The following is a 15655-nucleotide window of genomic DNA, read 5'->3' on the forward strand; positions in this document are numbered from 1 at the left end:
ACTCATTTCTTTTGTGTGCATTTTCTTATGTTTAACAAGGTTTGACAAGTGGGAGAAGGCTTTCTCACAATCACTACATCCATATGGTCTCTCTCCTGTATGAGTTCTTTGATGGACGTTGAGTACTGACTTTGTGGTAAAGGCTTTTCCACATTCATTGCACTCATAGGGTTTCTCTCCCGTGTGAATTCTCTGATGGGTAATGAGACCATATTTGTGAGAATACGACTTTCCACACTCAGTACACACAAATGGAGTCTTTCCTGTATGACATCTCTCATGTTGTATGAGGCATATCTTCTGGCTGAAGGCTTTACCACACTCACTGCATTCATAGGGTTTCTCTCCTGTGTGAGTCCGCTGATGTATAATCAGGGTACGCTTTGTGGTGAAGCCTTTTCCACACTGACTACATAAGTAAGACTTCTCTCCTGTGTGAGTTCGCTGATGTATAATGAGGGTGCGCTTTGTGGTGAAGCCTTTTCCACATTCACTACACATGTAAGATTTTTCCCCAGTATGAGATCGCTGATGTACGATGAGATTACTCTTCACAGTAAAGCCTTTTCCACATTCACTACATACATAGGGTTTCTCTCCAGTATGAGTTCGTTGATGTACAACAAGATAGCGCTTCATCGTGAAGCCTTTTCCGCATTCAGTGCATATATAGGGTTTCTCCCCTGTATGAGTTCGCTGATGCACAATGAGATTGCTCTTTACAGTGAAGCCTTTTCCACATTCACTGCACACATACGGTTTCTCTCCACTATGAGTTCGCTGATGGGCAATCAGATAGCGCTTCATGGTGAAGCCTTTTCCACACTCACTGCATGTGTAGGATGTCTCTGCTGTTTGGGTTTGCTGAGGCACAGTGAGACTCCTCTTCACACTAGAGCCTTTTCTGTATTCATTGGTTATACAGACTTTATCTTGCGTAGGAGTTTTCTGATGTTTAGTGAACATGATATTTCTGGAGAAGGATCTACCACATGGATCACACCCGTGGGGTTTTTCTCCTCTATGACTGCTCTCATGGTAAATGAGCTGAGACTTCCTAATGCAGGTTTTCTCACCTTCCATGCATGTATGGGGTTTCTCTATTTTATGAGTCTTCTGATGCTTAAGGACTTGGAATTTAGTGCTGATATGTTTTGCATTTTCAAGGAATTGCATTCCAGAATACAAATGTTCGTGATTACCATGAAGAAAAGATTTCTCATCTCCATTAAACTCAGGGGCCTTCTTTATTTCATATTTTCTCTTCTCGTTAACTAAACTCAAACTTGATTTCAAAGCTTTTCTGCTTAAGTCAAACACATGATTTTGTGTTATGGCAAAATTTATTTTGCTCAGATGAACAGTATTTCTAAATGTACACTGTTCCCCATATCGTTGTGTGCTCTTCAGAAATCTGTGGTTTTGAGAGTCCTCTTGGAAATGACTATCAAGCTTCCCAAATCCTAGGAAAAGAGAATAACAAATTCTCTCAAGAAGATGGCATGGAATAAGTGTTTAAGGTTTTAGTTATTTATTCATGAGAGACAGAGAGAGAGACAGAGAGAGAGAGGCAGTAACATAGGGAGAGGGAGAAGCAGGGAGCCTGATGCAGACTTGATCCTAGGACCTCGGGATCATGACCTGAGTCAAAGGCAGATGCTCAACCACTGAGCTACCCAACCGCCCTTGGAATAAAAGTGTTTTAAAGATGATGTGGAAGTGGCTCTTTACTACTGACTATGATTCCAGTTTAAAAGAAAATGATAAAGATGTAAGATGAAGTAAGTATCAGACTCAAGAAGAGATAGGAGCATATTCAAAGTTAAATACAAAGAAAGTTCTCATCTGGGGAAAGGAATATGTGGAGGAGCTATTAAGGTATCCTGACACATTCACAGCTATGACACTTTCTCTTAATGACTAGAATATAACTTTTTCAGTCACTCCCCTTGCTGGTTCTCACTCACTCACCTGGATGGGTTCTACTCTGGATTTCATCCTCTGTTATCCATGGCTCATCTCTGTGTTCCAACTTGGACAATGCATCTGGTTTGGTAGCCTGACACCCTATTCATAAGAAACAACAAAAGACTTGGGTATAATAGGTTAAGATGAGAAAATATTACATTTTAGAGACAAAATAATTTCTCACATGCAAAGTAAAGGTTCTCTTTCAGGATAGAAAAGATTATCCCCCTTTATTTAGGGCCAAGATAGGAGACTCTTCTGAAGACCACAATGATTGCAAAGATTTCATTAAGTGATAGAGGAAAAGCCAGTGATTAGGCACCTCTAAGTGACACAGGGAAGCTGTCCTCACCCACTGACACCAGGTTGCTATAGTTCTCCAACATCACGTCCCGGTACAGGTTCTTCTGGGCGGGGCCCAGGAGCTGCCACTCCTCCCAGGTGAAGTCCACAGCCACATCCTCCAGTGTCAGCAATTCCTGTAATAATATGGTCCTGTTTAATAAGATGTGAATCACTTTTATTAACAGGGAAGAAGCACGAGGGAGGTTGTTCTAACCATTATATAGCCTCATCTATATACTTTTCTTAAACACATTTTAGTAGAAGCAGGGTGCCTGGGTGGCTCAGTCAGCTGAGGGGTCGGCTCTTGATTTTGGCTCAGGTAATGATCTTGGTCCTGAGATGGAGTTCTGTGCTCAGCTGGGAGTCTGCTTGAGGAATCTCTCTCCCTCTGCTCCTGCACCCGCCATGCTCTCTCTCTAAAATAAATAAATAAATGAATCTTTTTTTTTTTTTACCCAGCATTTTTGTAGAAGCAAAATCCTTTCTTTGCAAATATTTTAGCACCATTTCCAAATACTAAAAATAGGCAAAAAACATCAGGACAAACAAAATATTTCTGCTTTTCACATCAAAACTTCATAGCCAGCATAAGAATCAACCACGACCAGCCTCCACATTCAGAATTCATGAGATAATGTTTTCAATAAGTGTAAAAGAATAAGAGAAACCATACAAGGTATACCTAACACAAAAAAGACTGTTAAAGTTGGTTAGGAAAACTTGGGAGAAAAAAACCAAAATTCTAATTGTTAAACATATATATCTATACATATACTGGTGGACAGGAAAACAGCAGATTAAAGTACACTGTAGTGAACTGGAATATAACTGAAGGAATTCTAAAAAATGCAGCACTGGGCAGCCCTGGTGGCTCAGCGGCTTAGCGCCACCTTCAGCCCAGGGCCTGATCCTGGAGACCCGAGATTGAGTCCCACATCAGGTTCACTGCATAGAACCTACTTCTCCCTCTGCCTGTGTCTCTGTCTCTGCCTCTCTCTCTCTCTCTCAGGACTAAATTAAAAAAAAAAAAAAAAAGCAGCATAGAAGAGAAGGAAAACCTAAGGAAGAGGTTAATAAACATATAGTGTTAAAAAGATCTAATGTATACCTGCTTATAGTTTCTCAAAAAGATAGAGTAATGGAGAAACAGTATCTAAAGACCCAAAGCTGAAAAACTCACAACTATACACCTCAACACATTAGACTAAAACTATAGTATATTAAATGCAAAGGGAAACTATAAAAGCATCTAGAAACAAAAAGCCAGATCAACCACCACAGAAACAAGAGAATTCAGAAAAGAATGCAATATTATCTTGAAAGTCCTCATTTTTTGTGCCAAAATGGCCAGCCATGAAACCCATTTGGTACTAAAACACATGACTTCTTGTGAACTGTGAACAGCATCTACTCCCAGCCACAACGCTGACAATACTCAAGAATACTGCAAACTAAGGATGCTCACCAAATTCTCAGTGTCCTGAGTTTATATTGAGGCTTCATTATTTACACATGATTTACTGAAACACAGATCACATTGCTGAACTCAATCTCCAGATCCTTACCCTTCCTCAAGGTCACCTGTTCAAAGCCACAACCCTCTAATCACATGGTTGGTCTTTCTCACATGGATAGTCCCATCTTGAGATACCTCATTTGCACAAAGTATTCAGGGCCTACATGAATCAACTTATTAGCATAAAGTGTAGTCCCCGTGGCCCATGATGAAAAACAAAGACACTCCTGTCACACAGGTAATTCCAAGGGTTTAAAGGTACCTCTCAGGAATCAGAGACAAAGGTCAGCCAAATTCCTTATTACACACCAGATATTCATGTCCCTTTATCAAGTGCCCTGCCCTTGAGCATGGCCTGGCCTCAGGAATTGTTTCTAAAGAAAATACAGCAAAAGTGACTACACTGCACTTTTACAATTAGACTACATCTGACTTCCACCTTGCTAACAGAATCCATCCTCTGACGACTCTGATAAAACAAGTGGCATGATGAGAAAGCCCATGTGGCAAGAAAGTAATAAGTAAGAATCTTACATGAGCAGACAGGTAGGAACTCATCAGATGAGGATCTCATCAGCCCTTCTAGAAATGAATCCTGTGAACAACTCAGTAAGTGAGCTTAGAAGTGCATCCTTCTCCACTCGAGCCTCCAAATCAGATGCCACCCTGACTTACAACTTGATTATAGTCTTGATTATAGTATGAGAGACTGTGAAACCAAGTACCCAGTAGTGATATGACAAAAGATATATATTTGGTTTTTGGTCCCAGTTCCTAGTACAAAGAACTTCGAAAATCTTAGGATCTCCACAGTGATGAGTTGTTTGTGGGCTAATGAGATGACTGTTAGCCCAGGTCCCCATACAACTGCAGAATGGGGGCTGGTTGCCAGAGAAACAAACAATGTGATTACAAGATTGGAACTTAGCCCCACTTCCTAAATTCAGTCACTCAACAGTAAACGAGTTAGTCAATCATGCCTAAGAAATGAAACCTCCATAAAACCCCCAAAACCACAGGTTCAGCAAGCTTCTAAGTTGGTGAGCATATCCAGCTGCTAGAAAAGTGGCATATTCCCATACTCTGTCCTGAGAAAAGGACCACAGAAACCATGACTTAGAGCCCATCAGTACAGGAGACCAAGCCTTGAGATTGGTATCTGAAGTGGGGGCATTCTTGCAGGTCTGTACCCTTAAACCTGTGTAATCTGATGCTAACTGCAGGTAGTCAGTATCAGAGGGCTGGAAAAGTGGTATTGGAAGAGATCACATACTTGGTATCAGGAGGAAAAAACCTCATTTGGTGTTAGAAGTGTCGTGAATAAAATCAATACATGCTGTCATGCTGAAATTACTGACCCACAGAAAGTATGAGATAAAAAATATTTCTTGTTCGAAGTTGTTAAGTTTTGGAGTAATTTTTCAGGCACCTATGTTATTATATAGATATAGGCATATATGTGTTATTATTCTATAACATCAATAGATAATATAGGACATAAACTTTTATTTTTTTTTATTTTTATTTTTTATTTTTTTTTAATTTTTTATTTTATTTATGATAGTCACAGAGAGATAGAGAGAGAGGCAGAGACACAGGCAGAGGGAGAAGCAGGCTCCATGCACCGGGAGCCCGATGTGGGATTTGATCCCGGGTCTCCAGGATCGCGCCCTGGGCCAAAGGCAGGCGCCAAACCGCTGCGCCACCCAGGGATCCCTAGGACATAAACTTTTAAAGAAAGAACTTAAGAAAGAAGAAAATATGGAATATTTATGGCTCAAGTAAAAAGCCATAAAGAAAAAGACTAACAAATTTGAATTTGAATCAAAAATAAAACATTTGCATGGAAAAAGATATTAAGAAGAAAAGCTAAAAGATAAGATTCTAGAAAAATATCTGCAACACATAAAAGATCAATATGGGGCACCTGGGTGGCTCAGTGGTTGAGAGTCTGCCTTTGGCTAAGGTCCTGGGATGGAGTTCCGCATCAGGCTCCCAGGGAGCCTGCTTCTCCCTCTACCTATGTATTTGCCTCTCTGGCTCTCATGAATAAATAAATAAAAATCTTAAAATAAGATAAAAAATTTTAAAAATAAAAGATCAATATACCACAAGATCAACAATTACAAATAAGACAAAAAAAAAAATTTTTTTAAATGAGCCAAGAAGGAGGATGGCATATCACAGAAGAAAATAATCCAAAAAAGCAACAAAGGGACAGGAATCTGAACCTCACAAGTGATTGGGAAAATGCAAAATAAAAAAAGGCAAAAGAATATTGGCTCATACAGACTCTGAAAATATGCAATTTGATAATATAATAACAAGTGTTGGGAAGCTGTGGGCACTGGATGTTCTTATATAACACTTTCTGTCAACCAGACCGTCTTCTAGATGCTTTGCCTAGAGTAATTCATTTTAGACCCTACTTTATGATGTGAGTGCCACCGTCATTAACCCCATTCTACACATGAGAAAATTCAGGGGTATGATGGCTAAATGAAGTGTGCAGTCACCCAGACTCCAAAACCAACATTTTTAAACATGTTTAAAACCATGAGTTGGCACATTAGAATGTGAAATGTGACTAGACCCCACAACCGATTTCTCTGTCACCACTCTGAACAAACACAATTTTAGAAAAAACCATTAATGGGGCACATGGATAGTTCATGCAGTTAAGAGTCTGGCTTCAATCCTGGGATCAAGCCCCACATCAGGCTCCCTATTCAGCAGGGAGTCTGTTTCTCCTTTTCCCTCTGCCCTTTCCCTCCACTTGTGCTCTCTGGCTCTCTCTCTCTGTCAAATAAATAAAATCTTGAAAAAAAAAAAAAAAGAAAAAGGGAAAAAAAGAAAAGAAACAGCCATTAACCAGGCAGTTCATTCTTATGGTTTGTAATAACAAAAATATTTGTTTGTTGAGTATGACTATGAATTCATGGACTTTTCTTTTGACAGAAAGTGAACCAGGGTCCAGGGACCCAGTGCAGGCAGAAGGAGAGGGAGAGAGATTTTTTTTTAAATTTTATTTGTTATTATTATTTTTAAAGATTTTATTTCTTTATTCATTCATGAGAGGCACACAGAAGCAGAGACACACTCAGAGGGACAAGCAGGCTCCATGCAGGGAGCCAGACATGGGACTCGATCCCAGGTCTCCAGGATCACACCCTGGGCTGAAGGCAGCACTAAACCGCTAAGCCACCAGGGCTATCCGGGAGAGAGAATCTTAAGCAGGATCCACACAGTACAGAGTCTGACATGGGGCTCAACCTCACAATCCTGAGAAAATCCACCAAAGAAATTTCCTGAGACCTAAGTGGTATAAATTACTGAATCCTCCAAGAAACTGGTCTGCCTTCCTCCTACAGCCAGTGCCTATCACATAGCTTTTCATGTCTCTCTGGTTGTGATGTTTGTTAGAGATATCAGACACAAAGTGACAGGTAACATAACCCCCAGGATGTACCACAGTCACACACTGTGTCCCAATCAATGTTAGTCCTTCAGGATGACTGCTATGAGTAATACATTCCTGATTTCACTTTGCCTTGCTTTTGAATTTAAAGTCTAATTTAATTTCTCCCTAAATCCAATTATTTCAATTCATACAAAAGTGGTGAACTGATTTGTTTCAAGTTACCACAAGCTGTCAGAAAACGCAGGAAAAGTGCACACAAATGAAAATCACCTGGGCCTTGATCATCTTCTGTGCTCATGAAACAGTGACATGGATTCTGTTTCTTGTCTCTTCTGCATCTATGCAGTTTCTTGTCTCTTCTGCATCTGACTTTTCTTGAAGTCAGAAATCTTGGTGTCCACTTGAAGTTGTTCCTAGAAGCAATGATTTCCAAGTCCTAGTATTCTTTCTTCCCTCATTCCTTCACTCGATCACTCTTGCTCTTGGAGACCTGGAACCTGCGGGCTAAAAAGCAAAGTGACTTTGAGTGTACATTCCCTCTTGGCCCAGGTGTTTCACTGCTGCTATGCACTTACCTTAATAAACCTCAGTATTTCCAATTATTCCTTTATTTGGTGCCCCCAAAGCTTTCACACTTGGGGCAATAAGGCAGGGTTCTGAATGTGTGAAAGGTATGACTTTCGTCTGTGAAGTAGAAGTGGCATGGCTATTAAAGGGGAGGAGGGGGAACCTGGGTGGCTCAGTGGTTGAGTGTCTGGCTTTAGCTCAGGGTATGATCCCGGGATCCAGGATCGAGTCCCACATGGGGCTCCCTGCATAGAGCCTGCTTCTCCCTTTGCCTGTGTCTCTGCCTCTCTATCTCTCATGAAAAAATAAGTAAATCTTAGATAGATAGATAGATAGATAGATAGATAGATAGTAGAAAAGCAAAAGCAGCAGAGCATGATGCCTCAGAGGCAGATGGCTAATAAGGCACATCCATTTAGGACATACGGAAGGGGGATCCCTGGGTGGTGCAGCGTTTGGCGCCTGCCTTTGGCCCAGGGCGTGATCCTGGAGACCCGGGATCGAATCCCACGTTGGGCTCCTGGTACATGGAACCTGCTTCTGTCTCTGCCTCTCTCTCTCTCTCTCTCTGTGTGACTATCATTAAAAAAAAAAAAAAAAAAAAAACTGTTGTAATAAAAACCATCATTTAAAAAAAAAAAAGGACATACAGAAGGTTCCAAAGATCCGGACATTGTGTCTTTAAAAAGCATGTGTCCTAGGCAGCCCCAGTGGCGCAGCGGTTTAGCGCCGCCTGCAGCCCAGGGCGTGATCCTGGAGACCCTGGATCAGGTCCCACGTCGGGATCCCCGCATGGGGCCTGCTTCTCCCTCTGCTTGTGTCTCTGCCTCTCTCTCTCTGTCTCTATGAGTAAATAAATAAAATATTTAAAAAAAACAAAACAAAAAAAAAAAGCATGTGTCCTCATGAATTGCTTTGAAAGTCTTTATACACTCCATGGGTACGCACACTTCAATGTGAAGACTAATGAACAAAGCAAACCATAAGGACAGTCTTATCCCACTTTGTGCACTAAATGATTAACCTTGCCCAACAGAGGTTTAGCTTTTGCCCTTAGTTCCAAGGGCAAGGAAGGAAGGAAAAGGAGGAAATTTTCCTTCCTTTGAAGGAGGAAACTCCTTCCTTCCTTTCCTTCCTAACTTTCCTTCCTTCCTTTCCTTCCTTAGAAGGAGGAAACTTCTAAGTCCATGGAATATCCTGCCTAATTAAGAGTGTCTATGCTCACCTGGGAATCTTGGGCCATGCAAGGCAGTCAGGTAGTCTATTCTAATAAAGTGATTTATGGTGAAGGGCCTTGGACCAGGTGGTATCAGCCATGGCTCTGGAGGGGCTGGAGGAGACTAAGGTCAGCCATACAGGCAGTCGTGTGTGTACATTAACTCTACTAAAACCCTAGCACCAAGGCTTATGTGAATTTTCTCTGGTTGGCAATAAGATAAAAAAAAAAAGTATATAAATGAGGAAGCTATAAATTATAAATCTATATATATCTAATAGCAGAATCACAAGACACAAAAACTGACAGAACTGAAGATAGAAATAGAAAACTTCAAAATCCCACTGTCAACAACTTAAAAAAATAATTAAAAAAAAAAACAACAGAAAACCAGCAGAGATATTTAAGACTTGAACACCACAATCAGCCAACAATTATTTGATGCCACATTCAACAGCAACAAAATATACATTCTCTTCTAAGGTACCTGAAACATCCTCCAGAAAAGATAATATAAGATATAAAGCAAATGTCAATACATTTCAAATATATTTTCCAACCATAATAGAACTGAATTAGATATTCACTGTAGAATGAATTCAGGAAATATATAAACATTTGGAAATTAACTAGCATGTTTCTGAGTAACCATGGATTAAAAACAAATAAAAATGTAAAAATAAATTAATAATAAATAATTTAGATGAAATGGACAAATGCCTGGAAAGAGTCAAATAACAAAAGTGACAGAAAAACAGTTCTAGGGATGCCTAGGTGGCCCAGCAGTTGAGCATCTGCCTTCGGCTCAGGGCGTGATCCTAGAGTCCTGGAATCAAGTCCTGCATCTGGCTTTCTGCATGGAGCCTGCTTCTCCCTCTGCCTATGTCTCTGCATCTCTCTGTCAGGAAGAAAGAAAGAAAAAAAAGAAAAGAAAGAGAAGGAAGGAAGGAAGGAAGAAAGGAAGGAAGGAAGGGAAAGAAAGGAAGAGAGGAAGAGAGAGAGAGAAAGAAAGAAAGAAAGAGGGGATCCCTGGGTGGCGCAGTGGTTTAGCGCCTGCCTTTGACCCAGGGCGCGATCCTGGAGACCCGGGATCGAGTCCCACATCGGGCTCCCAGTGCATGGAGCCTGCTTCTCCCTCTGCCTGTGTCTCTGCCTCTCTCTCTCTCTGTGACTATCATAAATAAATAAATAAATAAAAAAAAAAAAAAGAAAGAAAGAAAAGACACTTCTAAAAAAATCCAAATAGACATGTAACAAAAAATTGAATTAGTAATTAAAAACTGTCTCACAGGGGTGCCTGGGTGGCTCAGTCAGTTAAGTGATCGACTCTTGATTTCACCTTAGGTCTTAACCTCAGGGTCATGAGATCAAGCCCCATGTTGGGCTCTGTGCTGGGCATGGAGCCTACTTTTTTTAAAAAACTGTCTCACAAAGAAAAGCCTATGCCCAGATGTATTCATTCCATGGTGTCACTATCACCAAAACATCAAAGCCAGACAAAGGCATCACAGAAAAAGAAAATTACAGATCAATCTCTTTCAGGAATATAGATGAAAAACTGTTAACATATTACTAAAACAATAAGCGGTGTAAGTCAATCAGAGAAAGGCAAGTATGATTTCACTCGTGGAATTTAAGAAACAAAATGGAAGAATATATGAGAGGGGAAAAAAAGGAGAGAGAAGGAAACAAATCATGTCAGAACAAACTAAGAGTTGATGGAGGGAGGTGGGTGGGGAATGGGATAGACAGGTGATGAGTATTAAGGGGGGCATTTATTATAATGAGCACTGGCTGTTATATGTAAAGGATGAATCACTGAACTCCATTCCTGAAACCAACACTGAACTGTTTGTCAATGAATGAGAATTTATTAAAAAAAAAAAAAAAGATTTTATTTGAGAGAGCGAGACAGGGAGAGCATGAGCGAGATGAGGAGCAGAGGGAGAAGGAGACTCCCCGCTGAGCAGGAGCCCATGCAGGGCTCAATCCCAGGACTCTGGGATCATGACCTGAGCTGAAGGAAGACGCTTAATTGACTGAGCCACCCAGGTGCTCTTCATCGAACGGATTTTTTTTAAAGAAAAAAAAAAAAATTAGCAGAACAAATCTAGGATAATATAAAAAGGAATTACAATGACTAAGGGGGATTTATCCCAGGAATGCCAGTTTGGTTTTATCATGTGAAAATAAATAAATATAACACTCCAAATTAATATAATAAAGTATAAAACCCACATGTTCTGAAGAGATATAGAAAAAGTATGTAACCACATGTCACATCACCATTCATGATTAAAACTCTTGAAAAACTAAGAACAGAGGGATCTTATTCAAACTGATACAGGGCATCCACAAAAAAACAAAACTAGTATCAGACTTGATAGAATTCTGAATATTTTTCTCCTAGAATTAAGAACAAGGCAAAAGGGGCACCTGGGTGGCTCAGTGGTTGAGTGCCTGCCTTTGGCTCAGGTCATGATCAAGTCCCCTGCAGGGAGCCTGATTCTCTCTCTGCCTGTATCTCTGCCTCCATGTCTCTCATGAATAAATGCATAAAATCTTAAAAAAAAAAAAAAAAGGCAAAAGTGGCTGCGATCACCCCTTCTATCCATTATTATAATACAGGTTCTAGGGGGTCCCTGGGTGGCGCAGCGGTTTGGCGCCTGCCTTTGGCCCAGGGCGCGATCCTGGAGACCCGGGATCGAATCCCATGTCGGGCTCCCTGCATGGAGCCTGCTTCTCCCTCTGCCTATGTCTCTGCCTCTCTCTCTCTCTCTCTCTCTCTGACTATCATAAATAAATTTAAAAAAAAAAGTTATAATACAGGTTCTACTCAGTTCAATAGGTAACAAATAATTAAATAACTAAAACTTAAAGGCATCCGGATTAGAAATGCAGAATACAGCTATACTTGTTAAGACAACATAATCCTGTACACAGAAAACAAACAGAAAAGTAACAAGTTTAGGGATCCCTGGGTGGTGTAGAGGTTTGGCGCCTGCCTTTGGCCCAGGGCGCGATCCTGGAGACCCGGGATGGAATCCCACGTCGGGCTCCCTGCATGGAGCCTGCTTCTCCCTCTGCCTGTGTCTCTGCCCCTCTCTCTCTCTCTCTCTCTGTGTGACTATCATAAATAATAAATAAAAATTTAAAAAAAAAGTAACAAGTTTAGCTAAACAAAAAGCATTATATACATCCAATGGATCATTCAGGAATAAGGGAGAAGGGATCCCTGGGTGGCGCAGCGGTTTGGCGCCTGCCTTTGGCTCAGGGCGCGATCCTGGAGACCCGGGATCGAATCCCACATCAGGCTCCCGGTGCATGGAGCCTGCTTCTCCCTCCGCCTGTGTCTCTGCCCCTCTCTCTCTCTCTCTCTCTCTCTCTCTCTCTCTGTGACTATCATAAATAAATAAAAAAAAAAAATTAAAAAAAAAAAAAAAAGGATCCCTGGGTGGCGCAGCGGTTTGGCGCCTGCCTTTGGCCCAGGGCGCGATCCTGGAGACCCGGGATCGAATCCCACATCAGGCTCCCGGTGCATGGAGCCTGCTTCTCCCTCCGCCTGTGTCTCTGCCTCTCTCTCTCTCTCTGTGACTATCATAAATAATAAATAAAAAATTAAAAAAAAAAAAAAAAAAAAACGCCTTAAAAAAAAAAAAAAAGGAATAAGGGAGAAAAAGGAACTACTGATACACACAAGAATGTTATCTCAAGGGAAACCTGGGTGGCTCGGCGGTTTAGCGTGGTCTTCAGCCCAGGGCGTGATCCCGGAGTTCCAGGATCGAGTCCCGCGTCGTGCTCCCTAAGTGGAGCCTGCTTCTCCCTCTGCCTGTGTCTCTGCCTGCCTCTCTCTCTCTCTCTCTCTCTGCGTTTCTCATGAGTAAATAAATAAAATCTTAAAAAAGAAGAATGTTATCTCAAAATACTCATGCTGAATGAATCAAATCATAATAAAAACAAGTACATCCTGTAGTCCATTTCAATAAAACTTTAAAAAATATAAACTAGCCTACAGTAGTGAAAACAGATCAGCAGTTACTTGGGAGGGAAGGGGAAATATGAGAGGGATGGATTAAAAAGGAACACAGAAAATTTGGCTGTGAGGGGTATGTTCATGATCTTCATGATGTGCGGACACTATCCTGAGTATATATGTCAAATTTACCAAATGGTACGGTTTATTATTTTTTTTTAAGACTGATTGATTGATTGATGATAGACACAGAGAGAGAGAAAGAGAGGCAGAGACACAGGCAGAGGGAGAAGCAGGCTCCATGCCGGGAGCCCGAAGCGGGACTCGATCTGGGGACTCCAGGATCACGCCCTGGGCCAAAGGCAGGCGCCAAACCACTGAGCCACCCAGGGATCCCCAAATGGTATGGTTTAAATATCTGTAGCTTATTGTATGTCAATTTTACCTCAATAAATTAATTGCAAAAAAAGGGAAAAATCTAGTGATAATTATAACATACACCAAAATACAATGCTAATGAAAAAGGCAATAAAAGACTACATATATGATTCTGTTTATATGAAATGTCTAGAAGTTGCAAATTAACAGACTCTAGGAGATGATCAGTGGTTGTGTGTGGCTGGGGGTAGGAATGGAGACTGAGTGTACAGAGGACCAAGAAAACAGGGACGTCTGGGTGGCTCAGCCCAGGTTGAGCGTCTGTCTTTGGCTCAGGGTGTGATCCCGGGGTTCTGGGATGGAGTCCTGCGTGCAGCTCCCTGCGAGGAGCCTGCTTCTCCCTCTGCCTGTGTCTCTGCCTCTCCCTTTATTTCTCATGAATAAATAAATAAAATCTTTAAAATAAAAAAAAAAAGGAAAACTTTTCCAGGTGATGGCAATGTTTTAAAATTGGAGTGTCTTGAAATTGGATTTGCTCATGGATTTGCACAACTCTAGAAATTCAGTTAAAATCACTGAACTGCAAATACTTAGTCAATTTTATGGTATGTAAATTAAACCTCCATAAAACTACTAAAACTGTAACAATACTTTTGAATTTCACGTCATTACCACTTATATTAATATGTTTGATTCAGGAATGCCTGGGTGGCTTGGTGGTTGAGTAGTCTGCCTTTGGCTCAGGTAGTGATCCAGGGTCCTGGGATCAAGTCCCTTATCAGGTTCCCCTCCTCTGCCTATGTCTTTGCCTCTTCCCTGTGTCTCTCATGAATAAATAAAATCTTTAAAAAATTTTTTTGACTCAGACACTATGGCAATGGCTCACCACCCTGTGTTGGTATTACTGCAATGATTAAAACTGTATAAGTATCATCTCCTATGCAAATATGTTGAGGATATGAAAGGACATGATACAATCAATTTTCCTTATGCAATTTTCCTTATATATAGATATACAGATGATCCTAAATGTGAGGGGGGAAAGGTTCTCACTATGGTACAGAATATAGGGTAGAGGAGATGCTTTTACTTAGAATGACCCTAAAAGAAAATATCCATGACTATATTTAATTTGAGGCAAGAAGAACAAAAGCTACATCTTTTAAGAGTAAATATGTCCGGACGCCTGGGTGGCTCAGCAGTCGGACGTTCGCCTTCGGCTCAGGGCGTGATCCCTGCGAGGAGCCTCCTTCTCCCTCTGCCTGTGTCTCTGCCTTTCTCTTTCTCTGTCTCCCATGAATAAGTAAATAAAATCTTAAAAAAAAAAAAAAAAGTCAATGTGTCACTAGCTCACTCAGAACACAATTTTGTGGGGACAGTGCGAAGAGAGATGTTGGGAGACAAAGTTTTCAGGAAGGTCCGTAAGGATGGACTTGAAGGAGAGAGCTGGGTTTGGATTAACTGGAGAAAATGCAGCCTCAGGTCTGTTTCCAGCATTCAAGGCTTGAGCCTGAACCCTCCGATTCTCCAGGGGCCCTGGATCTCCTCGAACACGGAGAGCGCCCACCAGGAGCCTCTTAGAGTGAGTCCTGTATTAAAAATGCCATAGCCACAACAGGCTGAAGAAACCAATAGGGACATCTCCAACCTAGGCTCCCCTAACACACGGAAGCTGGGCAAATTCACACATATACTTCCACCCCACTTCTCAACCACCAAGTCCCAGGGGCAGAGCGACCCACGTGGACTTCAAACACTAACAAAGTGGGCCTCTCAGTCGCGATGTCTTCAGACTTTTCATCACTGACTCCCAAAGCCCCATCACGCTCCCCAGATTCCTTAATGGTTGAATCCAAATAAAATCCCAACTGCGGTCCTTCACACACGCTCCCGTTTCACGGACCCCACAGGCCTAGAGCCAAGCCCGGAACCTGACTCACCTGAATCCGAACCTCCACAGAGGCTGAACGCAGCGACGAAAAGCCCCCAACGTCCATAGCCACTTCCTGTCCGGATGCGCTTCCTCGCAGCACCTAGGGACTCGGATCCACCGAGACCAGCGAATCCCGCGAGGCCCTTGGCGCGCTGCGGGATTTTGGAACTCGGATGGCGGGCCCTGCTCTATGACGTACAGGCCACGCCCCACCCCGGTGGGGGCTATAGCGGCTTTGTAAGGAAATCGAAATCATAACTGGCCCCGCTAGTGTTTTTACCTCCTCGCTGCGAGGGATGACCAATAAAGCTATGCTAACTGGGTAAGACTTCAGAAGT

The 15655-nt window shown here is 41.7% G+C and overlaps 1 protein-coding gene across 1 annotated transcript in view; it reads right to left on the minus strand.

The window, feature by feature from the left end:
• Positions 1–15655, minus strand: part of LOC121478828 — a 37931-nt gene extending 22276 nt beyond the window's left edge. The window contains 5 exon segments of the mRNA XM_041734199.1: positions 2–1463; positions 1972–2067; positions 2321–2447; positions 7521–7754; positions 15325–15655. Of these exon segments, the coding sequence (XP_041590133.1) occupies positions 2–1463; positions 1972–2067; positions 2321–2447; positions 7521–7535 (1700 nt within the window). The 5' untranslated portion in view covers positions 7536–7754; positions 15325–15655.

The sequence above is a fragment of the Vulpes lagopus genome, chromosome 2 (genome assembly GCF_018345385.1).
Source record: "Vulpes lagopus strain Blue_001 chromosome 2, ASM1834538v1, whole genome shotgun sequence".
Taxonomy (NCBI): Eukaryota; Metazoa; Chordata; class Mammalia; order Carnivora; family Canidae; genus Vulpes; species Vulpes lagopus.